The 27,212-nt window shown below is 66.8% G+C and overlaps 1 protein-coding gene across 1 annotated transcript; it reads left to right on the forward strand.

The window, feature by feature from the left end:
- Positions 1-1,455: 1,455 nt before the first annotated feature.
- On the forward strand, positions 1,456-27,212 carry PLEKHA6 (pleckstrin homology domain containing A6). The gene is made up of 23 exons (XM_068419358.1): positions 1,456-1,509; positions 10,788-10,868; positions 11,024-11,138; positions 11,235-11,339; positions 11,431-11,503; positions 11,974-12,074; positions 14,169-14,297; positions 14,480-15,006; positions 15,557-16,067; positions 20,610-20,678; positions 21,084-21,164; positions 21,434-21,583; positions 21,824-21,919; positions 22,467-22,578; positions 22,693-22,832; positions 24,327-24,453; positions 24,576-24,685; positions 24,938-25,120; positions 25,272-25,436; positions 25,647-25,780; positions 25,898-26,040; positions 26,537-26,660; positions 27,139-27,212. The coding sequence occupies exons 3-22, from the start codon at positions 11,037-11,039 to the stop codon at positions 26,650-26,652; spliced, it is 3,174 nt and encodes a 1,057-aa protein (XP_068275459.1). The 5' UTR covers positions 1,456-1,509; positions 10,788-10,868; positions 11,024-11,036; the 3' UTR covers positions 26,653-26,660; positions 27,139-27,212.

The raw sequence follows: 27,212 nt of genomic DNA on the forward strand, positions 1-27,212 counted from the left end.
ACGGTGCTCGCAGGCTGATCTCCGGGGCTGTGGGGTCGGAGAGCCTCGGCCAGCCCCGAGCTGGTGCTCGCCCCGTCCTTGGGAGCTGTTTGGTGCTATGCACTTGCACAACCGAGACGCACGCGCTGTTGCATCACAGCTCGGTTACAGGCTGTTCCGAGGCCTGCGAAGGTACAGGATGGGAGCTAAAAATGGAGAGTTTCCCCATACACCGCCATCACACCCGTGCCGACGTAAGGGAAGCGTGGCGTTGCACGAGGAAGGCAACTGGGACGGCAGCTGCGCTGCTGGGGAGGGTGATAGGCTGCCCGCGGTGACAACCCGCCGGCCAGGCCAGCTTCGCCGTGGCACAGGAGCCAGAGCTGAGCTGCTCCTGCCCAGGGCTAACCCCCCATGGCACACGTGGCCATGTCGTGGCCATCAGACCGTGACGAAGCCCGGGGACGTGTGAGCCTCTTTGCCTGCCTCCCCCCAGCCCAGCCAGGCAGGTGTGGGGCTCGGTGCCGGCATGGCACGGCACGGCTATGCCAGGAATGTGCCGAATGCGTCGGGACTTGACTGCGGGAGGTCGGGGCGCGGAGCAGCCGGTGAGTCACTCGGAGGGCTGGCAGGTCTCCTTCTTCTCTTCTCCAGGCTGAACAGCCCCAGCTCTCTCAGCCTGTCTCCATAGCAGAGGGGCTCCAGCCCTCTGAGCATCTTTGTGGCCTCCTCTGGACTCACTCCAACATCTCCATGTCTTTCTGTTCAATGCGCCGTGTCGTGCCCCCCGCACCCCGGGGTGCTGCGTTTATGACTTTATTTTTCATCCGTATGAGCGCACCCGTTTGCCAAAGCACTGGCGTGCGAGCAGCTGTGGGAGATCCGACAGCAGAAAACGGGTAATTTAGACAAAACCAATCAAGAGGCTCTGCAGGGAGCGGCACAACCTGCCGTGGGTGATGGAGCCCAGGCTGGGGTCACCCCCTCCTTGTCCCGGTGGGCTCGGAGGCGAGTGGGAATGGCAGAGCCTGGAGACCCGCTGCTGGGAGCGGGGAGGTGCTTGATTGTGGCACCCTGCACCCCGCGCCAGGCCCTGCGCCCTCCAAGTGCTCCCAGCTCGGGGTTTTTGCAAGGAGCTGTTGGCTCCGTGTCCCGAGTGGATGTGGGGAATGGGAAATTCACAAGCTGTGCCCGTATGCAAAGGGGCCGCGCACATCACGGGCACGGGGGGCCGTGCCGAGCCCTGCTGCCGGTGGGTCTTATCAGCTGCTGCGTTTGTGCTTATATACAGCTCACTCCCGTCTGTTGTTTTTAGCCATTTGATGGTCTTATATCATGATTAAAACCATCCCCACAGCAGCCCTCGGCTCTCCAGCCTGCTTGGGGAGGTGCCGTGCAGATGTTTGTCCAAGGCTATTTACGAGCGCTCGCAGCCCGGACGCCCCCGGGGCCGCGGCCAGCGCTGGAGAAGGAGAAATCCGCTGCGTGTTGGTGTCCGAAAGCAGAGCTGGGCTGCGGGGCCAGCGGGCTGTGAGTACCTCTAGACCCACAGGAGCCGGGACAGGAACAGGAGCTGAGCCCCTCTGTGCTCCCCTGCATTTGCAGGGGGACGCGGTGGCTGCCCCGGGCTGGCCAAGCTGGACGTGTCCCTGCTCCGGGACCTGGCATGGGATGCTCCTGGGGCAGCGGGGGCCGGTGCTGCTGGCTGGGTTTGGGGTCAGGGTGGGTAAGGGGGTAGGGGTTTGCGCCCTGGGGCTGTGCGTGGGCAGAGCAGGGCTCTCCCGGCGACGGCGCGGCCGGAGGTTAATCATTGAACCCCTTCGCAGGCTGGGTAACGCAGCCAGCGGCGGGGGGTGACAGGGACATCTGGCCATCTGCTTCCCAGACCTCAGAGGTAGGAACAGCCCCTGTGCTCCTCCTCCAGCTCCCGGTGCCTGTTCCCCCTCGCCATGGGGATGCTGATCCGGGCAGCCCCGTGGGTACTGCGGTGTGCGGGAGAGCCTGGCACCGGGGTGCTGGCAGCACCGCGCCCGGCTGAGCCGCGGCCTCAGGGAGCCGAGCCGGCCCCTGGCACGGCCGAGGGAGCCAAGACCGCAGCCGGGCTGTAAACACGCGCAGATAAAGTTACAAACATTGATGTTCCTTGGAAAAGCTGCGCGAAGGGAGAGCTCCGGGACCCCCGAGCTGAGGGATCCTGTCCTGCCCCGGCTCCCGCAGCGAGGAGGGCATGGACGTGCCTCCTGCCTCCCTCCCTGGGCAGCCCAGGGGGGAGCAGCCCCCGGCCCTGCTGTGCTGCCCCACTCCTTGGGGACAGAGGGCTGTGGGGCTCAGCCCCCCGTGGCTGAGCTGCTTACGGGATGCAGAGGCAGGATACGGCCCTCGGGGCTGCACGGGAGCACGCAGGGCGTCTCGGGGGGGCTGAGCTGCCGAGGGAGCGGTTTGGGGTGCAGAGAGACATGACCCTGTGGGTCCCCAGGGGGTGCGGAGCCCCTTGGAAACCCCTTTGCATCCCCAGCAACCTGCGGTGCCGCGGTGCCTTCGCGTGCGGTGCCGAGGGGGTTAAGGCTGCCGGCAGCTGCTGTGGCGGTTAATGATTGATACCAGTGACGGTCTCTGTGGGCTTGGAAGGAAATCATCTACCTCGGCTGTGGGAGAGCCACCGGCTTGGCGAGCGGCGTGGACGGAGGGGATGCGCGGTGGCACCGGTGAGTGTGTGCGTGCGTGCAGCGTGGGCACGGAGCCCGGCCACGGCACACGTGGGCCATTGTCTGCGGCCAGAGCCCGGCGGTGGCCAAGAGCAGCCGGGGACCCGAGGGTGGCTGGCGTGGTGACGGGCACCGCTGGCGAGCTGGCAGGCGCGGGTTGCGGCAGGGAAGGCACCATGGCGGCCGCGGCCGGTGGGATGCTGCTGTGGTTATCGCGTGCGGTGGGTTGAGCAGGTGCTGAGGATTGGTCCCAGCAGGATTTTTCCCAGCGCTGCTGCTGCCGTAATCCCCGCTCCTGACCTGACCCGGCTGCGGAAGGGTTGGGGCTGGGTTTGTTTTGATGCCTCGCACCGGTGATTGCTTCGGACAGGTATTTGTGCCCGCTGGAAGCGGTTTCTTAAAGAGCTTACCGAGAGGTTTAAACCCTCCAGGTCTGGGTCTGGCTTGCAGCTCGGAGGCTGCATTAGTGGATCCCTTTTGGTGTTGCAGCTGCCCAGGCACCTCCGTGCCCCCCGGCTGGGTTTCGGTGGCAGCGCCAAGCCCAACCACGAGCCGTGGCCCTGCCGCCCCGTCCCCCTGCGGCCCCAGCCCCGGGGCCTGCAGCCCCACAGCGGTTCCAGGTTTGTGGGAGGCTGCAGAGTGCGGGGGGAGAGGCTGGAGGATTGCATCCTGATCCCATAAACGCTCCTGGTGTCTTGTGTCTGCGCAGCCGTGCCGGTGCCCCGTGCCTTTCGGTGCCTACCGCGGCCTGGCTCGGTGTGCCGGCAGCCTCCCCCCTGGCCCCTCGCCTCCAAGCCCCACAGTGTCCATTTCTGACTGATTTCATCCCAGGGGGAAGGATGCTTGGCTGGTGTTGCTGCAGGATTGCTGCCATGGGGCTGCCCTGTCCCGCGTGGGCACGGTGGCACAGGGAGCCTGGTGATGCCATACACATGGGGTTTGGGCTCTGTCCCCAAGAAGGGACGATAGAACAACATGGTGAAAGCAGGGCCACGCACTGCCTGGGCATGGACCGTGCCCTGCTCTGCCACGGGTCCTGGGACACCCCGTCACACCGCTGTGACACCCCCCGAGTGTCACCCCGTGCGTATGGGGTGCCGCTGCGCCTGCCCCCAGCTCTCCGTCTCCCGCGGCAGGGCGTTTGGGCCCTGTGGGCCGTGCCTGTGATGGAGCCGGGGTTGCCAGGGAGATAAAACACAAACTCTTGGTGCTTTTTGTGCTTTTCCCCAACCCCAGCTGGGGCAGGAGCAGGGGGGGACTCGCCCTCCACGCCGCTGGCTGCCAGCAACCGCTTTGTTCCCTGGAAATCCCCCGACTTCCCCCCGGCTCTACCGTGCCAAGGACAGCGGGGGCTTCTCCCACGCTCCATCCCCGTGGACCCCGGCCAGCCTGGCTGTCCCCGCTCGGTGCCACGGCCTCTCCCGCGCCAGCCCGCCTGCGTGGCGGCCGTGACGTCGCTCGCCGGGCGTGGGTGTGCGGGAGCCGCCGTGTCCGCCCTTGCCGGGGACTTTGCCTTGGCTTGGCCAGCCCCGCTGCTCCCCGGCCTGATCCAGCTCAGGCTTTTCTGCCTTCCCTCCCGGCCAGGCTCCCGTGGGGACGCGATGGCGAGCGGGCGGTAAAGCCTGGCCTGGCCACGGGGCTCGCTGGCTGCAGCCTCTGACGCCGAAACCCCCGCAAGGTGCGTGGGGCCGAGCTCTCCTCCTTGCCCCGGGGAGGCTCTCGGGCATCGGCGGTGGGTGGCACGCTGGGTGCTCCCTGGGTGCCGTGGTGGCAGCTGACGTGTGAGGTGGCAGAGGGGTCGGATGCTCAGAGCAGCACCCTCCCTCCTGGGGCTGCTTCCCAGCAGCACCCAGCACAGACAAGGGCAGGAGGCAAAAATGAACCTTTGCTTTTGCCTCCCTGGCCCCATCCCAGCAGAAACGCTGTGGTTGGGGGCTGCTGGGCCGTGCCCCCATGCTGGCACCGGGGCGGGCGCAGGAGGAGGCTGTGTGGGCGCCAGGAGCCCCGTTTCCTTAGCACGAGGGGCTGTGCTGGCTCCTGGCCCTGATGGACGCCGTGCTGGCAGCGCTTGCTCAGCTGATGGCGGGGCCGGGATCAGGCCAGGGATGAGGTTACGGAGGAGAACAGGCTGGCGCTGGGGTTTCCAGGGCTGGTGGTCGGTGCCCAGCCAGGCACGGGGGCATTTCTTACAGCTCCCCATCCCACCTTTGCCTCTATCTCCTCTTCCCCTGCTGCCCTCTCCCAGGGCTGCCGCGTAACTCGTACAAGTCCAGGGCGATTCAGACCCGCTGAGCAGCTTTTCCCACCGGCTTGTGGCCCAGGCTTTTGGCCGGGGCTGGCACAGGACGCCCCGCAGCCGGCTCAGCGCAGGGCGAGCTTTTATTTATTCCTGCTTGAGTCATCCAGCGTGGGGTTGAAGTAGCTGCAGGGCTGGAGCAGCCCAGGGCCTCACTCGGCAGCGAGCCGGGGCTGGAGATGGCCCCGCCGAAGCAGCCGAGCCGCTGGCACTCGTCCCCCGGCTGCAGCGACTCCGCCAGACCCATTCGTGCTGCGCCTGTGGAATTTAATTTAAATTTTTTAAGGTTTTTTTTTTTTTTCCTAGTGCATCCCGAGCACACGCTGCACCGGCCCCACGGGGCAGAGCCGAGCCCCTGCACCCCCTGCGCCGAGCGGGACGGCCCCGGGGGTGTGGAGGGTCCGGTTTATTAGTGCATTATAATGTATTTGCTCCCCTTGCACGATGGCAGTTGCTCACGTGAGGGTGGGTTTTCTCTGCCAGCCCCCTTGCAGGGGCCATGGGTGATGGGGTGACCCCCACATCCCTTCCCATGGGTGATAGGGTGACCCCCATGTCCCTTCCCATGGGTGCTGAGCGCTGCAGTTAACTGGGAGAGGAGGGTTTTCAAGGGCTGCAGTTGGAGGAAAGGGATGTGGCTCAGGAGGAGGAGGAGGAGAGGTGAAGAAAGGGCTAGAAAAACAGAGGAAGGAGGCCAACACACAGGGCGTGTTTGGCCGGTGGCCACGCAAACCCCTTGCTTGGGAGCCGCCTGGATGTTTGCCCCGAGAACGGGGGCAAAACCTCCCAAGGAAGGGTTTCTGTTATCGCTTCGGAGGGGGTTTGCGGGGAGCCTTGGCCGTGCCTCCTCCTGCCGCGGTGCCGGGGCGGCAGAGCCCAGCAGCCGTGCTGGGAACCCCTCCGAGCCCCCCCTGGGGTGCCGGGGGCGGCGAGGCGCCTGCTGGAGCTGAAATTCGGGTTGGGGCGTGGGAGGACGAGGCGGTCGGATCCCCGTGGCGTGCAGCCAGCCCGGGAGCCGGGGGGGGGACGGCATTACCCTGCGGCGAGCGCTCGGAGGGGAGCCCCGAGGCTCCGGCGTGGCGGGGCAGGGCAGGTGGGGAGCGGGCTCCCCGTAGACCCCCCACCCGGCCGCTCTGCTCTGGATTTAGGGCTTGGCAGGCTCCGGCGCCTGGGCGCTCAGCCTGAGTCTCCCCTCCTCCTGCTGCCCTCGCAGCCGCCAGATAACAGCCGGGAGCCCCGACGCCACGGGGAGGGCCGCGGCGCAGGAATGGTTCCCATTAGCTGACGTCTGCTGGGGGGTTTTGGGTGGCTGCAGGGCTGCCTCCAGCCAGCCGAGCTGGCCGTGCTGTCTGCTCTTGGAGGGGACCCCCCCCTGCGCCCCACACCACCCCTCAGAGAGCTTTTTCCAGCCCCTCGGTGCATCCCACCCGCCCCACGTGCCACGAGGAGCTCTCCCCACCGAGGGGTCCCGACACAGCCAGCCAGGAATCCTGCACGGCTGGCAGCACCCACCGGTGCTTCGCCCCACGGAGGGGTGTTGGGGGGTCTCTGCTCCCCCCTGGGTGCACCAAGCCCTGGCATGAGCTGGTGGGAAGGGGAAATTGCTCCCTCCCGTCACCATTTCACCTGCTCCTTCCCAGCTGGGCCGGCGTTAAGGCTCTCGCACCCGCAGCTGCAGTCGGGAGCGGCTGTAAAGCAGCCCACCCTCCTGCCCCACTGCCCAGGGCACAGGGTGGTGTGGGTGGGGGGTGGCACCCACACACTGTGGCCGTGGGGGTCCTCAGGGACGTACCCCAGCCGTGGTTTGAGGTTTGCAAGGGCTGGGAAGCCCAGACCTTGGTGGGGGGCTGTGGAAGGGCAGGGGGGAGCCAGGAGGGGTTTGTCCTCCTGCTCTCAGCAAACTTCAGCTTTGAGGAAGGGGAAGAAAAGCAGCGGAGTGACAGTGTTGTTCCTTAATTATTGCATTTATTCCCTTCTCTTGCTCCTTACCTGTATGAAAAAGCAAGAGGAGGTTTAGAGGGTCTTTTGTTTGATGTTTACCCCGAGGAAAAGCACTGTCTCTTCTCTCTGGGGAGGTCCAGGGAAGCCCCCCCAGCCCAGCGCTGCTGTCTGGAGCCCCGAAGCGTGTCCGTGGAGGATGCCTGTGTCCGTGGAGGATGCCTGTGTCCCTGCCCACCCCCGGGCACTAATGGCTGTGAAACAGCCCAGCTGGCACAGGGAGAGCGGTGCCTGCTCCAGGCTGGCAAAGCCGGGATTGAACCCGGGTTAAAGGCTCCCAGAGCAGCCCCTGAGCCTGGCACAGCCCCCCCTGTGCCACTGACCCGGGTGAAACCCCCACGCCGAGGGGACGGTGCCTCCGGCGCACCCGTGGGTGGACTCTGCGGCTCCTACCTGCAGCGTCCGGCACGCCCAGAGCCGCCTTTCCTGCTCCTGTCCCCAAAAGGGGCCACAGCCTCGGCTGGCGGCTCCCCTTCCTCCGCGGTGACCCCGCCACCGGGCGAGCTTCGGGTTTGGCACGTGGCAGAGGGCTGGCTCGCACCCACGGGCCGTTGGGGGACCTTGACCCCAGCTGCTTTGCTGAGGAGCGGGTGAGTCGCTGCTGCGGGGACGTGGGGACAGGCGGTGTCGGGGGGTTTGCCGGCGGTGGGAACATGGGGGTGAGGCGGGTGCTGCCCGCGGGCGCTGCGGTGGGCAGGTTTCTCTGCACACTCATGGAGCCAGGAGAGCAGCGGTGGCACCGCTCGGCTCCTCCGTGCGCAGGGAACACCTCAGGCCCCTCAAGGGGTGGGTTTGGGTGTTTGGGAGCGGTAACGCCGCTGCGTTGGCACATCCTCTGCCTGCGCTGGGGACGTGGGTCCCATCCCCGGCTGCTCCCTGCTACCCTCCTGGCAGGGACCGCTGGTGCCAGCCAAGGGGCAGCGGGAGCATCCTGGAGCTGGGCTCTGGTGCTGGCCCAGCTCGCCCCGGGCTGAGCGGCTGGCGTGGCCGTGACTTCGGGGCACCGGCGTTCAGGAGGAGCAGGTGGATGATGCAATGGGCGGGCGGGTGCTGTCCCGGGGTGGTCCCGGGGCGCTGGCGGAGCGGGGACAGGGCGTGATGGAGGCCAGCTGGCTTTCTGTGCTCCGCTTCCTTCTTTGGAGGTTTCTCTGCGGCGTCAGCGCTGCCCGCCCTCCCTCCCCAGGCGTTATCCCAACAGCCCTGATGGATTTGCATTCGCTTTCCCCAGTGCCGTGCCCAGGCGGAGGGTGGGTCACCCCCAGTCCTGCTCCCCACTCCTCACCTGCCGGCGTGTGAAGGGCTCCCTGGCTTTCGGGGGGTGCCAAAGCCCCGTTGCTGGGTGCCCTGCAGGGTCCTGTCCCCCCCCCGCAGCCGCTGGGTTGGTCGGCGGTCGGTGCTTGTGCCCATCCTGCTCCCCGGGATTTTCTCTTGGCGTGACCCGGGGAAGGGACGGCAGCGAGGGGGGGGACGGGGATGGTTTGGGGACAGAAGCAGGGGGAAGGGATGCAGGCAGGGAATCCAGGGCAGCGGCAGAGCTCATCTCAGCGCTTCTGCCGCCCTCGCCGCGACACCCCCCCTCCCTTCCCGGGCAGCAGCCCCCCGCGCGCTGGGGGGGCCCGGCAGCCCCCCGTCCTGCCCCTCTTGCCCTCCGCCTGCCGCACCTGGGCTGGGGGAGGCGGCGTGTGCCGCGCTGCCCTTCGCCTCTCCTCTGCGCGGGGACGCGAGCGGGAGCTGTTTGTCCCCGTCACTTGCCGGCTGGCTGCCGCACACCGGGGGCTCGCCAGCCCCGGAGCTGCCGGCACCCGCGGGAGCTCTGCCACCCGCACCGCCAATGCCACCAGCGCAGGGCACGGGGCACCGGGGACACCTGGGAGAGGACAGTGAGACCCTTCGCCCGCCACCGGCATCCCCCTGCCCGCGCGGGGCTGCCGCCCCCGTGGCACGTGCCGTCGCCTCGTAGCGTGGCGGCGGGCGGCCCGGGGCTGGCCGTGCCCACCATGGTGGGGGCCGGGAGCCGGTGCTGAGCTGGGAGGGCCCCCGGCACCATGCTGAAGTTTCGGGCGGACCGACGGGTGAGGTAGGAGTCCGGGGTGGGCTGGGGGGGGCTGCGGGCAGGCGGCAGTGGGGGACCCTCAGCCCGGGCAGTGGCTGCTGCATTGCAGTGCTTGGGAGGCGATGGGAACCGGGGAGGTTTGGAGCGGGGTCAGCCGAGGGAGCCGCTGCCGAGGGGGGGTTTAAGGAGGTTTCCCCTGGCTGTTCCTGGGGTCTTGCCCCATCTGGGGGTGGGCACAGACCTGGGGCAGGGGGAGGCACCAGGGAGGGTGCCAGGAGGAGCCATAGGGGCTGCAAAGTGGGGTGAGGGGAGAGTCCAGCCTGCGGGAACAGAACCTGCAGCGGTGCAGGGTCGTGGGCAGGGTTGGGGGGGGACATCCCCAGCTTGGGTTCAGGCACGCTGGTGGGTCAGGGCAGCCCCCGCTTCCCAGCGCTGGTGTGGTCGGGATGCGTTTACACCCTCCCTGTGTGTCAGCATCACGACGGGGGCCAGGGACCTGCCCTGGCACCGCCGCGTTGTGCCCCTCCAAAGTCACCTGCCGGGGGCAAACGTTCCTGGAGCGGCTCCAGCTGCCCCAGAAAGCCCCTTCGCTGCTGCCGGAGCGTGGGCCGGGCAAGCTGTCTGCACGGGTAACTCGTGTCAGTCGTGGCACAGAAAAGCTCGGTGCTGGGGGGGGTTTGGGCCCCTCGTTGCGGGGTTTTAAGGTGACCCCAAGTGAGGGGGAGGAGAGCGGGACAGTGGCAGGGTGCAGGGTGGGACCTGCAAGGGGGAGTAGCTCCAGCCAGGCTTTTTTGGGCAGAAAGCGGTTAATCGTGTTCAGAGCCTGGCTGGAGCCCAGGTTCGGGGTGAGGCGTGTGTGGATGGCTGGGATGGTCTTGGCAGCTGCGTTTTCTTGCTCAAACTTCCCCCGTTTTGCTGACACGCGGAAGTTCAGCGGCGTTCTGGGCTGTTGGCGCATTGGCTGCCCTGGTGGCCGGGGGCTCAGGAGCTTTGGGAAGGAGGGGTGTGATGTGAACTGCTCGCGATGGAGCCCCAAACCTGCAGGGACCTTTCCTCCTCCAGCTCCAGCAGCGAGGGCCCTGGGGAGGCAGCGTGGGAGTGGGTTCCCCGGCCGGAGCAGCGAGGTGCCGGGTGATACCGGCTCTGTGGGATGGGGCAGGGACACGGCAAGCGCTGCCAGCTGGTGCGAGCCCTGCCTCGTCCCTCCCCGGAGCCCTGCACCGCCTTTGGGTGCACCCCAGCTTCGCCGAAACAGCACCAGGGCTGGGGCTGAGCTGGGCCTGATCCACAGGGTCCTGGTTGGGGTCTGTGTGGTGCATGGCCCCGCGTGGTCAAGGGGACCCTTCCTTAGCCTGACCCGAGGTGTTGTGGCTCTAAGAGCAGCGAGCCGAAGGGGAGGATGTGACATTGGGGACGTCGCTGCAGGTGCAGCCCAGGATGGGCCATCGCTGCTGCAGTGACGGCTTTGAGTGGGGTTTAGGGTGATGTGTGGGATGTGGCCAGCAGAAGTCACGAGGGCTCAGCCACCAGAGAGCCCATTTCGGCTCCCGGTGAGGCAAACGCTTTCTGGGAGACGCCGATGACCTGAAGCGTGGGGTTAGCGGGGACGTGGGGAGGGTGATGCTTGGAGCCAGCCCCAGTGCCTGCGCAGGCGTGGGACAGCCGGGTGCTGGGGTCAGAGCAGCAAATGTGGTGCTGAAGGCAAAGGGACGGGGATGGAGGATGCTGACCACCGCCCCACCGCTGTCTCCCATAGCCACAATGAAAGGCGGAACACGTTCCTGCACCCAGTGACAGGACAAGACCCCGAGGACAACTCAAGACTTGACTTGCAAAAGTAAGTTGGCTCCCAACTCCTCTGCTTTCCGGGCCTGGGAGTGGGTTGTGATGGGGGACCAAGGTGGGCTGGGGCACAGGGGGAGGGCGGTTCCCCGGGGTGGGGATGCCAGGGGCGGAGAAACACAGCTCTGCTGACCCAGCTCTCCTCCGCAGACCCACCTTGGACATGTCAAGCAAAGCGGGTGGCAAGCGACCGGTGACCATCTCCAGCGAGCCCTCCAACCACGCCATGGTGTCGGAGGTGCCCCCGGAGCGCCCCGGAGGCCGGGTGGGTGCCCGGAGCTGCGCGGCACGGCAGGTGGCAGCGGACATGGGGTGCCGGGGACCCCCGCGGGGACTGAGCGGCTCCTCTCCCCCTCTGCAGGCTTCGCGCTCCTCCCGCAAGGGCATCGCCTTCGGGAAGCGCTCCAATTCCATGAAGAGGAACCCCAATGCCGCTGTCACCAAAAGCGGTTGGCTCTACAAGCAGGTACCCGACCCTCCTGCCATGCCGGGTGCCCCCCGGGGCCGTGCCATCCCCTCCCCGGGTCGGGGCTGCTCTCACCACTCCTCTCTCACAGGCCAGCTCGGGGGTGAAGCAGTGGAACAAGCGCTGGTTCGTGCTGGTGGATCGCTGCCTCTTCTACTACAAAGGTACGGCAGCGAGTAGGTGCCCCGGGTGCCCGCTGTGGCTCGTGCCCCCCCACAGGACCCAGTGGCCACCAGCTGGCCACCTGCAAATGAACCCCGGGCTGTTACCGGGCTCGGAGCAGGTTTTGCCAGTGTGGGCAGAGGGGTCCGGAGGTGACAGCCCACCGGGGAGCGGTGGCCGTGCTCAGCACCCCTTTGTGCGGGCGTTTGCCGTGGACCCGAGGGGTTAAGTCAGGCACTTCCCCAGCTCCCCTGGCAGCTGCTGGGCTCAGCCCGGGGCGGGCATGAATAATTGAGCAGGCTGGTGTGGGAGCCCAGCCGAGCCAGGGCAGCAACAGGCAGCGGCGGTTTCCCACAGGTGGGGAAGGAGCAATGGGGCCGTGTCCCCACAGCAGCTCGTGGGTCTCTGCTGGGGGGCAGCCGGGGCTCCCAGCCCCTCCGTGCGTGGTGTAACCCCCTCGTTTGCCCTCCAGATGAGAAGGAGGAGAGCATCCTGGGCAGCATCCCCCTCCTCAGCTTCCGCGTGGCGGCCGTGCAGCCCTCGGACAACATCAGCAGGAAGCACACGTTCAAGGTCAGCGCATGGTTGTGCCGGGGTTCGGAGGGGACGGAGCACGGGGACAGTGATGCTCGCAGGGTCCCCGCTGCTCTCTCTTCTTGCTTTCTTGGTGACGGGCGCGGAGCAAGCTGGGGAGAGGGGGGACCGCAGTAACCCCCGGGGGTACCCTGCGCTATGCGGCTGCGCCTGCTGCTGGGGAAACTGAGGCACGCGTGGGGCAAAGCAGCGTCGGCAAGGTCATCATCCCCCAGGCCTGAGCTGCTGCCCCTCGGGGCGCGCTGCTGTCCCCCAGCCCGGGGAGGTGCTGGGTGCAGGGCGAGCAGCAGCTCTGCCCTCGCCGCCCGGGCTCCTGGCCCCGCTTTCCCCTCTGCATCACTACTCCCAGAGCCAGACAGGGAGAGTTGTCCCCAACTCCTCTTTTTTGTTTTAATTTCCTTTGCCTGGCGTGCAAAGGAAAGGGAAACGTCCTTGCAAGGGGGCAGCTCGTAACGGGTCGCTGCTTATCATCCTCTCTGCCGTGGGAGAGGAGAGGAGAGCTGCGGAGGGCGGCTGCTGCAGATCTCCCATCCCCGGGAGCAAACCTGGGCTCTGCCTGGCTCGGGGCAGGGGCTGAGCTTCCCTGGCACCGCGTGGCACTGGTCGGCATCGCTGTGTGCCTTGGCATCGCTGTGCACCCCCACCGGCCTGGTGCTTGTGCTGCCCGCAGTCCCGTTAACGCTCGCAGGTCCACGGACCGGTGCTGGGGGCTGGCTTGTGCCCCTTCCTGCCCGTGAGCGTGGCAGGAGCCGGTGCCCGGGGTCTGCGCCGCGGAGGAGCTTTTCCAGTCTAAGGGAGGGATTTTGGTAGCTGCCACCCTTCGACCTGCATTTCAGCTGGAGCCGAGCAGGGTGTAGGGGCAGGCGCTGGCAGGTGGCAGCGTGGGCTGTCCCGCGTGCCCGTGCTGACGCTGGCAGCTGTCGAGGTGTCTCTTTGCCTGCAGCGGAGAGCAGAGGAGTGACCTGGGGGTGTCGAAACGTCTCTTGGCTTGTGACGCTGGTGGGGAAGGAGCCTCGTGGAGCTGTTGCCCGCGAGCTGAGCTCTGTGGGCACCTCCCTGGGGTCCCGTCTGCCCGCAAGAGCTTTGGGGCTGGTTTTGTTCAGGGAAGGGCAGCGAGGGTCCCGACGGCCCTCGGGGCTGTGCTGCAGCGTGACCCTTGTCTGTGTTTCCTCCTCTCTCCGCGGGCGAGGATCCCCGGCCGGGAGGGCTCTCTTCGTGCCTGTCCACCGTGCCAGCACCCAGCCACCACCTAGGTAGTACCTTCTTGTGTTTCTGGTGCATGCAGGAGGGTGAGGGCCCCGCAGGCTTGCTGGCACGCTCCGCTCACCCCACCCGCACTAACCCGGGGGATGAATCGGTTGGGTTTGATTTCTTTTGCTCTGGCTGCAGAGCGTTTCGTGGGGGTTGCAGGAGGTGACCCCGCGGCTGCATGCTCTGGGAAAAGGGGAAGATGGAAACCCAAGGGAGAGGTTTAATCAAGCCCCCAATTTTTTTAAAAATTTTATTCTTTTAAAAAATTGAGCCCTGAAAGTCTTTCAAGGGGAAAAACCTCCTGCTTTCTCCCTTTGCCTCCTCCTCGCTGCCTCCCATCCCTTTCCACAGAGGGGGAAGGTGGAAGCTTCAAAAAGGCCCTAAATAGCCAGACCTGCCTTCCAGGTGGAGAGCATCTCGGACCAAAAGCGAGCCTTTTTCCCCCAAAAAATGTTGTCTGGGCCTCGAAGCCACCTTCCCCCCAACCCTGCATGAACCCCCTCGATGCTGGGGTGCAGCAGCCTCTGCAGCAGGGTGCTGGTCCCGAGCGTTGCTGGGGGTGACCACGGGGGATCCCTGCGAGGGGACGAGGGCTGGCAGAGCCTTCCTCCCGCTCGGTGCCCCCGAGGGTGCACGTGGCTCGGGCAGGGAGGGATGGACCGTGCGTGTCTTCTCCTGTGGCGCCAGGACCTCGTGCCGGGGTGGAGATGGAGCTCTCACCCTCCTGTCTGTCTCTCCCCCCACTTCTCTGCCTCCCTGCAGGTGACGGTGTGCTGGGTGGAGGAGGTGCCGGCCGGTAACGAGCAGTCCCTGTCTCCCCAGGCCGAGCACGCTGGCATCCGGACGTACTTCTTCAGCGCTGAGAACACGGAGGAGCAGGAGGCCTGGATCCAAGCCATGGGCGAAGCCGCCCGGGTGCAGATCCCACCGACCCAGAGGTCAGCACCCACAGTGTCCCTGTGCCACCCCGCTGCCCTGGTCTCTTGGAGATGGGGTGGAGAGGCCATGCATCATGGCCAGGGACCTTCTGGGAGCGTGAGGGTCCCTCTGGAGAGCGGAGCTGGGGGAGCGTTGGCCCCCCAAGGCTGGGGGAGGGATGGGATGTTACTGGCCACTCCAGGGGCATTGCGAAGTGGGGGGTAACGCACTCTCCTGTCTCGGCACCCTCCAGGCATGAGAAGCCAGACTCTGAGAACATCCCCCCCAGCAAGCACCACCATCACCACCGCAACACCACCCACCGCGAGCACCCCAAAGCCGACCCCGACGCCAAGACCCGGGGGGAAGGGGATGGCCGTGGCTCGGAGAAGATGGAGAGGAAATCCGAGAGGACAGAGAGCAAGAAGGAGCCCTTGGCCAAAGCCAACGGCATCGCCGGGCAGGAGATGCCCTCGGAGCCTGGCAGTCCTTACCCCGAGGCTCCCCGGGTGCCGGCGAGCGTGGAGCGGCCACCCCAGCCCAACGGCTGGCCCTACGCGTCGCCCAGCCGCCCCGGCAGCACCGCGTACCCCCCGCCCGACGGGGAGAGCGTGACCCACCGCCGGGGCTTGGCCCCCCGCACCAACCCCGAGAAGATCGCCCAGCGCAAGAGCTCCATGACGCAGCTGCAGCAGTGGGTGAACTCGCGCCGGGGGGCCGTGCCCCCCGAGGAGCTGCGGAGGTGAGGGCTGCGGGGGGCTGGCCGGGTGCAGAGAGGGGTCTGGGGATGTTTTTCCCCTTCCCACCTGCTTTCTCCCCTCCTGGGGTCAGAAAATCTCATTTCTGGGGCTGTCCCCATGTGCCAGCTCTGAGCTGTGTGTGGGACACCCCGAAAAGCTGAGCAGGGTGGATTTTGGAGGGGTGGCCACTGCGGGGTCCCTGGGAGGAGGGATGGCAGGAGGGGAGGCCACCATGGGGTCCCTGGGAGGAGGGATGGCAGGAGGGGAGGCCACCATGGGGTCCCTAGGAGGAGGGATGGCAGGAGGGGAGGCCACCATGGGGTCCCTAGGAGGAGGGATGGCAGGAGGGGTGGCCACCACGGGGTCCCAGAGAGGAGGGATGTGAGGAGGGGTGGCCACCACGGGGTCCCTGGGAGGAGGGATGCCAGCCAGCTTTCCTGACGCTGGTGCCAGAGCTGCCTGCTCTAAGGCTGTCCTTGCCCACCGGGACCCCTGGATGCTGGGTACCGTCTGGCCACCAGCCCGGCTCTCACGGCTCTCTTCCCTCTCCAGCCCCACCAGGTTTTACCCCGTGTCTCGCCGGGTACCTGACTACTACTCCCCCTACTCACCCCAGTACCCTGAGGACTACCAGTACTACCCGCCCGGGGTGCGCCCCGACAGCATCTGCTCCATGCCTGCCTACGAGCGGGTGAGCCCGCCCTGGGCGCTGGAGGACAAGCGGCACTCCTTCCGCAACGGGGGCACCTACCAGCTCCGCGACTGGAAGGAACACCCCGCTTTTGGCCGCCAAGATGTCCCGCTCTGGCTACCCGGTCCCGGGAGGCAGCCGAGCTACTTGGACGAGGTGGACGCAGCCTCGGGCTCTCTGCGGCGGATGTCGCTGCAGCCCCGCTCCCGCTCCGTGCCCCGCTCGCCCAGCCAGGGCTCCTACAGCCGGGCACGGGTTTACTCCCCCGTGCGCTCGCCCAGCGCCCGCTTCGAGCGGCTGCCAGCCCGGGGCGAGGAGATTTACGCCGACCCCACCACCTTCGTGATGAGGCGATCCATCAGTTCTCCAAAGGTAAGTGCCCGTCGGCGCTCGGGCTGCGTGGAGGTGGAGGGGGACCCTCACGGGGGCGTCAGGGCAGGGATACTGCAGCACAGCTCGTCCCCTCTGCGTGCGCAGCCTGGCCTCAAAATGCCACCGAGTCTGTGGCTTGCGGCGGCTGATGGCTTTAGGTGCCCCCTTGCCATCCTTCAAGGCTGCCCAGGTTGTGATTGTTCCCTTCTGGCTGCTCCTGCGCTGCTGTGAGCCCAGAGAGATGGGGCAGGAGGGGCTGGGGTGGGGCTGGGGTGCTCAGGGCCACCACAAGTGACGTGTCCCCGTCTCGCTGCTGTGCACCCCAAAGCCCGGCCCTGCTGCGGGGCCGGGGTCTGCCCTTGTGGATGCTCTCTGGCCTCTCGCACACCTCCGACGTGTCTGCTTTTGGGGTGGGGGGTCTCCTCTCCTTACAGTACGACTATCTGGGCGACAGACGGCCCGTCCCCGCAGGGATGTACCCGTACCACTACCCGGCATCCCCCACCGTCCATGACAAGATGGTGCGTACGCTGCTGGCGCGGAGGGGGGGACCCCCGGCAGAGCGGGGTGCGCAGACCCCAGGGGAGGTGGGCGAGGAGAAACCTCTCCGCTCCGGGGGCAGCTTTGAATGAAATCCTTGTGGAAAGACCCCCGGCCCCTGCCCTGCAGCCCCCAGGTCATGGGGGCGGTGGGACACCCTTGGACCCCCGGGGCAGGTCGGTCACCCCCGGGGCGGTCCCCGACAAGGACGGGGCTGAGGCCGGTGCGCACCCTGCGCCTCTCCCCCTCTTGCTTCCTCACTTCTGGCTACAGCTGCTGCTTTTTCCTGCGTTGTGTTTCCTTCCCCTCGGAGCGCTGAGGGGTTGGAGGTGGCGGGGGGAGACCGGGCGGTCCCCCCGCAGAGCATGGTCCCGCTGGAGGAGGGAGAAGCACGAGTTACCATAAGCCACCCATGCTGCCATCCATCCTCTCTAGCCAGGGAAGGGCTCTGCTGAGGCCCCCAGAGCTGGGTCCCGCCGGGCACGTCCCCGCAGCTCTCCCAGCTCTGTGCCAGGGAGGTGCCTCGCTGCCCCGGCCGAGGGGTCTTCGCTGCCCGTAGCCTTCACCTAACCGCTTTGCTTCTTCTTTTATGTGTTCTGTGTGTTCGTTCCTTGCCGCGTGCCTGCTGGCTCCTGGTAGGATGAACTTTTAGACCTTCAGTTGCAAAGAAACCTAGAGTATTTGGACCAGCAGGTAGGCAGAGCTGGCTGCAAGCCTCACGCTGCTTACGTCCCCGTGTGCCCTGTCCCCAGTGACGTCCCCTTCCCTCCTGGCGCAGCATCTCATCCCCTAACATCCATCTCCACCCTTCTTGGCGTTAAAGCAGCACGAGTTGTCTTTGGTTTGCTTCTTCCATGCTTCCTATCTGTAGGGTCACTCATTGCTTGGCAGAACAATCCCCCTGATGGTGCCTTCTGTGTGGTGTGCTGGAGCCGGTGGGGGAGTCTCGGGGGAGCCGGGGCAGCTCCCCACATGCCCGGGGCCTCGGGGAGCTGCTCCCAGGGTGCAGGGGAGGCAGCCGGCTCTGAGACCCTCCCCAGGTTGGTCTGTACCGTGCTGGCTCGGGGCACGGTGCCAGTGTGGCCGTGCTGGGTGGCGTGTCCCCACACCCAGATGGCACCCAGGAAGGGGCTGGTGGCCCCTGTGCGGGGGTGGCTGGGGGAGCCAGAGGGGTGTGAGGTGGTTTCGGTGACGCGCTGGCCCTGCTCCTCTTCAAAGGCGAGAGGCTCGATGCGGGGCTGGGGTGAGGCTGGGACCGACACCAAAACGGCATCTCCCAGGTTTTTGTGTGCTGGGGGGTGCTGGGAGGAAAACCCTGAGCAGGCTTCATCCGAGGAGTGGGGCAGGGGGCTCGGAGAGACCCCGGGACTGGCGGGGCGGGAGCCGCAGGCACCGGCTGAGGGCAAAGCCAGGGACAGAAGCTGTTGGCCGGTGCTGCAGCCCAGGCGCTTGCCTGCAAAAGCCAGGCTTGCGCTGAGGGAGCTGCTCCAGAGGCAATCTCATTACTCTGCAAACCTCTGCCGGTGCAGTAACCGCCGAGATCTGTGTCCGCCGTGGAGCGGAGCCAAGGACAGGCAGGAGCGCTCGCTGCAATAAAAGCTCCCTGGGTTATTTCACGGCCGTGGGCAGCAGCGCTCGCTCTCCCAGGCTCTTTAAAATGCTCCCTAAAAAGGGTTTTGCATCTCCTCCTCCCCTCCCGCTGACCTCTGCGGAGACTAATGCGGAGTGACACTGTCGAGTGTCTCTTTTCAAACAGCTTGTGGCTTTGTTTGCTCTCTCCTTGCTCGGCCGCTCGTGGGGACGGCTCCCTCGGCTGCACCCGCTCAGGGTTTGGTCCCTGATTGTGCTTAAACTGCCGTCACCCCTGGGACCTCGAGGGTCGTGGGGTGCGAGGGGCTTCGGGCTCCCGCGGCTCTTCTGCGGGCAGAGGCAGCGGTGAAGCTCTGGTGCTGCTGGTTTGGGCAGCTCCACCACGCAGGGCAAGGGACCCTGGGGCTGCGGCGGTGGGAACGGCCCCGGGGTTGGGGTCTGTCCCCCTCCCCGGAGGGCTCGGCACGGCTCGGGGCAGTGCTGCCGGCCGCTGCGGCTCTGGGGAGGTACAGGCATGCCAAACACCGTCGCATCCTCGCCCTGCCCGGCAGCACAGCCGCAACGTGCCATCCCCACGGGAGCACCCCGTTCCCACCCGGCTCCTCTGCTCGAGGCTGCTGGACTGGAGAGGGGGACGCTGCTGTCCCCAGCCCCAGGCTTGTCACTCACCTTCCCCTGTGCCTTGAGCGGGGCCATCCCAGCGCGGCTCTACCGTGAGGGCAGGGCACCGAGGTGTCCGTCAGCGCGAGGATGGGGCCTGTCTGTCTGTCTGCTGGGACCACGCCGTGCGCTGCAGCATCTCTGTGCGAGCTTGTGTCTGTGTGTGCGGTTTGCTGCCGCCCGGCTCCGAGCTGGCTCGGTTTTATCTGTGTTTTCCCCTCAACAAAGTTCTCAAGGTGTGTAGCCAGCCCAGGACACACTTGAGTGCACAAAACGGAGCAGGGGCAGCCATCCCCACGTGGCTTGAGCCCCTGGGACATCTCTTGGAGGTGGCACCTTGCAGCCCGATGCCCCCGATGCCTCGCCGCTCCCACAACCCGCGCCCCGCAGCACGCGAGCGCATCTCCGCTGACCTCCCAACTTTCCTTCCCTGTGTGCCGCAGATGAGCGAGAGCGAAACCCTGATCAGTATGGTGAACAGGATGGTGGAGACCTCCTCTCCTAGGGCCCAGCTCTACATGCAAGTAAGGCTCCGGGGCCGGGCCGTGCATGGCAGCCCCGCGCTCCATCCCCGAGGTCACCTCCTGCCATTGCCACCCATGCAGGCTCCAGCATCCATGTGGCTCCGGCACATCACGCTCTTGGGGACCTGCTAGTCCATCACAGGCTTTGCTAATCCATCCATGGGCCATTAAAACCCGGTAAATCCTTGTGCTGAGAGCACGAGGTGGGGACGCAGCAGCCCTGAGCTCTCGTCCTCGCTTGGGCTGGACTCGGGTGCTTTGCTCACCCTCTGCTGTCGTGCGTTGAGGCAAGGAGGAGGTGTGGGATGACTTAAAGACAGGAATCCTGCCCAAGGCTCCTAAACCAAAGCAATAACTCCTGTAAGAGGGAGAGGAAACAGCCTTTTACCCCCTGAGGCTCTGGCTCGGGCTGTTCCCAGCCCGGAGAGGGCTGCAAAAGCATTGGGATGTCACTGCTGATGTTGGGCTGCAGCTCCGAGCACAGGCAGGTCCCATCGCTTGGGAACGTGTCTCCAGGTCACCGCAGCCCTGGGCAGAGGGGTCGTGGGGCCCCGCCGTGCTGCCCAGGGCATCTCGTGCAGCGGCCGGGCGCTCGCCGGGGTTTTCCGACGAGGGGAAGGTGCCAGTTCCCAGCTGCTGTGCGTGGGGAGCGGGGACGTGCTGGAGGGCGAAGGCGAGATGCTCTCATTGCTGGGCTCCCTGCAGCATCCCCGTTGGCCGGGCTCTGCCTCCAGCAGAGGCAGGTTTGGGTCTATTTGCATTTTCCTGTGGTTTTCAATGGCTCTGAAGTAGCTCTTTGCTTTCTAGCAATAATGATCCCCTTCTTCCTATCTTACGCCTTTCATCTCGAGATCATGGAGGCATTTAATTGGTGAGGTCCCATTAGTAATTTAGATTTCCAGGAAAGGAAAATGACTCACAGAGAAGCCGGATGGTAAACAGCTGCTGATTTATGGGTGTTTCCACTCCGTGAAGGGGGATTACAGCTGCATCCTTCTGCCCTTGTGACACGGGGGCAGTTCTACACGAGGCAGTTAATGATTCACGAGGCGTCTCTCTTGGTGTCCCATGGAGAGGTTGTCTCCAGTCCCTGTGGCTCACCCAGCTGATGGGGAACGGGGCTGGGAATGGGGAGGGCGGTCGTGCCTTCATCCCAGCCGCTGTGCAGGGCTCCAGCACCCGCACCCCGCGCTCCCGGCGCCGGGCTCACCCCACGCTCTCCTTGCAGGTGACGCCCTTCCCGGAGCCCTACAGGGAGACGCTGCACGCCTACAAGATAAGCGAGCAAGACACCGATGTAAGTGCAAACGTTCCCCCCCTGCCCCGTGCCGGTGTCCCTGTCCCCCGCAGCAGGTCTCCTGCCCCACACACGGCTGTGCCGAGCGCTCCCACGCAGGGACCAGGAGCTCCCCCGAGCATCGTGTGTGCAGCCTGGGGACCAAACCCTCTGCTGAGCTCAGCTGCTTGGCCTTGCCCCACGTCCAGATTTGGCCACTGTCACTCTGGCTGGGGCTGGTGTCCCTGCAATGGGAGCAACGGGCTGGAAACCCTCCCCAGGACCACGTGTTGTCCCATCAAACCAACCCCGCGGGTCGTGTCCCGGCTGCATCCCATCTCCTGGCTGAGCACGGAGCTGTTTGCGTGGGTGCGCCCTGCTGAGCTCTCATCCTCTCCTCCCTTTCTCTTTCCCTCCTGGGGACAGAAGCTGCTGGGGAAGCTCTGTGAGCAGAACAAGGTGCTGCGGGAGCAGGAGAGGCTGGTGCAGCAGCTCCGAGCAGAGAAGGTACGTGGTGGGTGGCTCAAGTGGGTGTCTGGGGACAACCCTGGCTGCACGGCGATGGCTGTACCCAGGCAGCAGCTTTGTGGCGAGGAGGTGACATGTCCTGCTGTCTTGGGGACAGCTCAGCAGGGGCGTTTCTGAGCTGGAGGAGGTGCCCTGGCCATGCCGTGGTCCTGGGACTCCCCATGTGTTAATGGCCTGTTAAGGAGAGGGACTGCAGCTCCTGCCCCAGCCGGACTCTCATGGCTGCATCTCCCTCCCATTTGTCCCAGGAGAGCCTGGAGAGTGCCCTGATGGGGACGCACCAGGAGCTGGAGATGTTCGGGAGCCAGCCCGCCTACCCAGAGAAGCTGCTGCACAAGAAGGAATCGCTCCAGAACCAGCTCATCAACATCCGCGTGGAGCTGTCGCAGGCCAGCACGGTACCCAGCTCCCCCCGCTGCCATCCCGTCCCCCAGCCCCAGCACCCGCTGGGACTGGCCTCCCCACCCATTATGTTCCCTTTTCTCTCCCTTCCTGTAAAAAAACTCATGGGTTGTGTTGGGTGCAGCATCCTCGTGCTTCCCCGGGTGCTCCCACGCTGCGCTGGCCAGGGCTGCTGCCAGCCAGGGGAAAAACATGCCCGGGACACCCAAACCCACCCCCCTTTCCCCCCACCCCAGGCGCTGGCAAATAGCACTGCTGCGTACGAGAGCCTGGAGAGTGAGGTGTCCGCCCTGCACGACGACCTCTGGGAGCAGCTGAACCTGGACATCCAGGTGAGCAGGACCCTGCCATCCCTGGGGTCCCCCTGCCATCCCCGGGGTCCCCCCGCCAGCCACAGGTTCCTTCTGCCATCTCTGGGGTCCCCCCTGCCAGCCCCGGGGTCCCCCCTGCCATCCCTGGGGTCCCCCTGCCATCCCTGGGGTCCCCCTGCCAGCCCCAGGGTCCTTCTGCCATCCCTGGGGTCACCCCGCCAGCCCCAGGGTCCCCCACCATCCCCGGGGAGATGGAAACCCCCATGTTCCTTCAGCCCTCGGCATCCAGCTTTGGCCCCAGGCGAGGGCCGAGGGGCTGGGGAGCCGTGGGCACCTGGGTGCCATGGAGGGGCTGCAGCCCAGCACTCCCCGTGCTGCTGGGGCTCCCACGGAGGGTGTCTGTGGGAGCAGAACGATGGCTCCTGGCAGGAGACGAGTCGTGGGCGTGATGGCTCAGACCCCCCCGGGCTGTGTCTGCGTCAGCGGGGTCCCACGGCTCGGGGCTGGGGTGCAGCGGGGCTGGCAGCAGTGGGAGCCCCTCTGCCCGCTGCCTTTTCCTCCCCTCCAGAACGAAATGCTCAACCGGCAGATCCAGAAGGAGATCTGGCGGATTCAGGACGTGATGGAGGGGCTGAGGAAGAACAATCCATCCCGCGGCACCGACACCGCCAAGCACAGAGGTGAGCAGGGGCTGTCCCTGCCCTCCCGTGGCATGACACAGCGTGGGGCATCCCGCAGCGTGACGGGAGGTGGAGGCCCCCGGGGCACCCACTTAATTTTGCCTTTCTCCGCAGTGGCCATCGGCCCCTCGGGGACATTCAGCTCCAACAGCCCCGCCAGCCCCCTCAGCTCCGCCAGCCTCACCAGCCCCCTCAGCCCCTTCTCCCTCGTCTCCGGCTCCCAGGGCTCGCCCACCAAGGCAGGACCCGGCGAGGTGAGTGAGCCGGGGTGGCCCTCGGGAGCCACCGTCGGGTCCCCAGGCTGGCTCGCAGGGTGCTGAGCCCTCGCTCTGGGGGGGGACGGCTGGGCACCAAGCGCAGGGTGTCCTCGTGGCTGTGCCTGGGGACACCGTTCTGGCCGCGTGCGTGGGCTGTGGTGTCCCCTGGTGATGTCTGGGTCCGTGGTCCTTGCAGGGGCTGTGGCTGGGCTTTGCAGTTGCTCAGCTCCAGCCTTCGGCTTCAGGACCAGCTCCTGCTGCCACCACGGTCCCCTCTCGCCCTTGCTTGGGGTCCAGCAGTGCCCGGGGACACGGAGACCGGCTGCTCTCCCTCCTCCCTTCCTCGGCTCGACGCTTCCCCTGCGTGTTGTCTCCATCTTTCTCTAACTCTCTCTTCCTCCCCGGCTCTCAGCGTCTCTGCTCTCACGCCTCACGCTCCTCTCCACCCCAGGAACCGGGCCCGCCTCGACCTCCCCTCCCCAAGTCCTACGTACCCCTGGAGTCTCCTCCGACTGTCCCTCCGCTCCCCGGCGAGGGCCGGCTCTGGCCGTACCCCACCTCCCCTTCCTGGCAGCGAGGCGGCGAGGCGAAGAGGGGACAGGTACCGAACCCCCTCCAGAGCAGCCCCGCAGCAGTGGCCCCCGTCCCCTTCCTCCCCGAGACATCAGCTGGGCTGAGGCAGGCGATGGGGCTGCCCACCCTCTGCCCTGGCAGGGGGCACGGGGATGGCGTGGAGGTGGCACTTGGCTAGGGGACAGCCGTGCGTGGCTGGTACCTGCCCTCTCCAAGGGCAGCAATGGGCAGTGTCCCCCCCGGCAGCCTCACCGTGGCCCTCCTGTCCCCGCCACGTCCCTTGCACCCACATGCAGCACTCGCTGCGCTCGCTCAGGACAGGGGCAGGCTCCTGGGCAGCCCCCGAAGCTGCTGCTGTCCCCAGCATCGGCCCCTCTGCTTTCCTCTGCCCTCTCTCGCTGTCCTTCGCGGTGCTGTGCTGGGGCTGGCAGGCTCTGCCCATGGGGTGACCCCTCCCCAACTCCTGCCCACCCAGAGCAAACCTGATCTGGGAATTCCTGGCAATGCCTCGGCCGGGGGGAAGGGGCCAGGTTTGGGCTTCAGGGGCCACAAGCATCCTTGTGGCTGGGGGTCAGGATGGGTGCACGAGGGGGCTGGCACGGCAACGCAGCGGCTGTGCTGCGTGGGGCAGGGGTACGGACCCCGCTGCGAGCCCACTGAGCCGTGGCAGGATCGTCACCGCTGCGGGAAGCTTTTCCTGTGCTGCGGGGACAGCGATGGGTGCCCAGCCCCGATGGGCGGGGGTGAGAGCCCTGCCAGCCCCTCTCCCCGCACGGTACCGCCTGTCTGGTGTCTGTGTGTCCGTCCGCTCCCGGGAGCGTGTCTGCAGGCTGTGTCACCCCGTGGCTGCAGGGAGCAGCAGATCTGTCCCCAGGCAGGACATGGGGTCTCACCGGGGACCTGCTTTCCCCCCCGCAGCCCAAGCCGAGCTTCGAGCAGAGCAAGAAAGAGGGGCAGCGACCAGGAGCCCCGGGCCCCCCGGCCGAGGGGCTCCCGCAGAGCCGGCACGAGCAGGAGGTGGAGAAGCAAACGGCTCTCAACAAGGGTACGGCACCGGTCCCGCTCCCGTGGGCTCCCCCCGTGCCTGCCGGGACCCCCCGGAGCCTCGCTGGGACCCTGCCCTTGGCCCCGGGGGGGTTCAGCCTGGCATTTCGGTTTGCTTCGCAGTGGGCATCGTCCCCCCCAGGACCAAGTCTCCGGCCGAGGAGGAGGCAGTGCCCACAGCCGGCGTGCCGAGGAGGGGAGCTGGAGGCATGGCCAACGGGCTCGGCTCCCGGGTAGGGCTGGGGGCTCGGGCGGTGGGGCTGGCAAAGGGGGGGCTGGGGCAGCGTGGAGGGGAGCCTATCGCTGCATGGCTGCATATCTCAGCATCCAACACCCACCTCCCGGGACCCCCCCTGGCACCTTCGCCCCCACCCCGGCAGCAGGCTGAGCCCGACAGCCACTCGCAGAGGGATGCAGCCATGGGGAGAGGGGCTGGGTCCTGCTGCGGGCTGGGGTGTGTGACCGTGGGGCTGGGCTCTCCCCAGGAGAGACCGAAGAGCGCCGTGTTCGCCAACGAGACGAAGGTGAAGATGAGCGTGGAGGAGCAGATCGACCGCATGAAGCGTCACCAGAGCGGCTCGATGAAGGAGAAGCGGCGCAGCCTGCAGCTCCCTGGCAGCCAGCTGCCCGACACCCCCGGCACGAGGGCACCCGCCTCCTACAAGGTGGTGAGTCCCCGCGCTGGCTGCGGGGCTGGGGCGAAGCGGCCTTGGCTGTGCAGGGTGCCTGAGGTCCCTGAGCAGGGAGGACATGGGGGGACTGGGGCAGGGGACAGTGTGCCATCCCGGGGGAGCTCAGCGGGGCTGGGGTCCCTCGCAGGTACGCCGGCACCGCAGCATCCACGAGGTGGACATCTCGGACCTGGAGGCAGCGCTGCGCTCCGATGACCCCGGCAAGGTCTACGAGACGCCCCAGGAGGAGATCGCCCGGCTGCGCAAGATGGAGCTGGAGCCACAGCACTACGACGTGGACATCAACAAGGAGGTGAGGACGGGCTGTCCTGGGCAGCCTGGGCACGGGGCATCCCTCCCTCCCTCCACACCCCGCACCAGGGGGGACGATCCATCCTCCTGCGTTGGTCAGGATCCTGCCCTTGCCCAGGCGGGTGCTGGGGGCGAGTGGGGCAGGTGGGTGCTGGAGCGGGGATGGGTCCCACGTGGGCACACACAGCTCAGCCCTTGCCCCCGCACCCAGCTCTCCACGCCGGACAAAGTCCTCATCCCTGAGCGGTACGTGGAGCTGGAGCCCGACACCCCCCTCAGCCCCGAGGAGATGAAGGAGAAGCAGAAGAAGGTGGAGAGGATCAAGACCCTCATTGCCAAGTCCAGGTGAGGCCCACGCCGGGGTGCACCCCCCACCCGCCTGCACCCCTTCCCCAGCCGTCCCCGCGGGGTCTGTCCCGATGAGGCCGGCCATGGGTGCTGACGCCGGGTTGCTCTGCACAGCCTGCAGAACGTCGTCCCCCTGGGCGAGGGGGAGGTGGACACCCCCCAGGACCCCGAGACCCAACTGCAGGAGCAGGAGAAGAGGATCGAGATCTCGTGCGCTCTGGCCACCGAGGCGTCCCGCCGGGGCCGCATGCTCTCGGGTAAGGCACGGTGGGGGGAGGCACGGAGGGTCAGATCCTACCAGGACCACAGGTAGAGGGTGAGGGCAGGGTGGATGCAGGATGGAGCTGATGGGCTGGAGAGGCAGCAAGAGCAAGGGGCTGATGCGGGTGGGCTGCGCTGGCGCAGAGCATCCCTGGGCGGTGGGACAGCCAGCGCAACGATGCCAGGGCCGTGCCTGTGGCGCCTGGGGCTACCTTCACCTGCGGCAGCGTGGGATGGAGCAGCCCCTTTGGCCGGGCCATGCTGCAGCAGCGTGGTGGCCACCGTGCCTTGTCCATGAGGAGCCCTGCGGGGAGCTCACGTGTGCGCGCCGCGGCCGGGCGCCGCTCTGGCTGCTTGGCCTGACCCCGCTTGCTTCCCCCTCCCCGTCCTCCCTCTCCTCCCCTCGCTGTCCCCTCGCTGGGTCGCCGCCTTCCCCTCGCCGCTGCCGGCAGCTTGTGTTCTTCACGCCCTTCTCCCATTTCTCGTTTCCAGCTCAATGCGCTACCCCAAGCCCTCCCACCTCCCCAGCCTCCCCGACTCCACCGACCAACCCCCTCTCGTCTGAAACATCCCGGGGCGCCGACAACAGCCATTTTATGCGTGTCTGAGCCATGAAGTAAGCACCTCTTCTCTCCTACTCCATCCCCTCCTCTGTCCATCCCCGGGGCCGGGCAGGGGGGTGCTGCTTCTGCGCCCAGCCTCCGTCCATCGCTGCTTGCTCCAGCTAACGCCTCCCCAGCCACGTCAGCCCCGTCTCCTCCCATGGACCAAGCGCAAGTGTCCTCCAAGGCGAAGCCCCCCGGGTCATCCAGGGACCCTGGTGTGGGCAGGGGGGCTCAGGCACAGAGCTAAAGGGGGGGGTGGTCTCGGGGCCAGGCTCTGGGGGACGCCTGCCCTGGCACTTCCACGTTGGTGGCTGCAGGCTGGGGGGGGACACTGCGTCCCCCTGCTCGGCTGGAGGGTCCCCCCGGGGGGCACAGAGCTGAATCTGCGCTAGGCTTTCCTCCGAGGAGGGGTCTGTGGGGCGGGCACAGGGGCTGCCCCACCGCTGGCTACCCCACGCGTAGCTCAGCCCCTCTCTCCTCTCCCTCCAGCTCAAGCCCTGGCTGCTGCCGGCGCCGTCAAGTTCCATGGGGCCACGTTTTAGCGCCCTGACACGACACCGACC

This window comes from Nyctibius grandis, chromosome 27 (genome assembly GCF_013368605.1).
Source record: "Nyctibius grandis isolate bNycGra1 chromosome 27, bNycGra1.pri, whole genome shotgun sequence".
In the NCBI taxonomy this organism is placed as follows: Eukaryota; Metazoa; Chordata; class Aves; order Nyctibiiformes; family Nyctibiidae; genus Nyctibius; species Nyctibius grandis.

Excerpts from the sequence above, each read along its gene's own strand:
- PLEKHA6 (XM_068419358.1), top strand. The coding sequence starts at position 11,037 with ATGTCAAGCAAAGCGGGTGGCAAGCGACCGGTGACCATCTCCAGCGAG. Across the intron at positions 21,584-21,823 it reads AGCTGTCGCAGGCCAGCACG|GCGCTGGCAAATAGCACTGC; the intron begins GTACCCAGCTCC and ends CCCCCACCCCAG. Across the intron at positions 25,437-25,646 it reads ACGTGGACATCAACAAGGAG|CTCTCCACGCCGGACAAAGT; the intron begins GTGAGGACGGGC and ends CCCCGCACCCAG.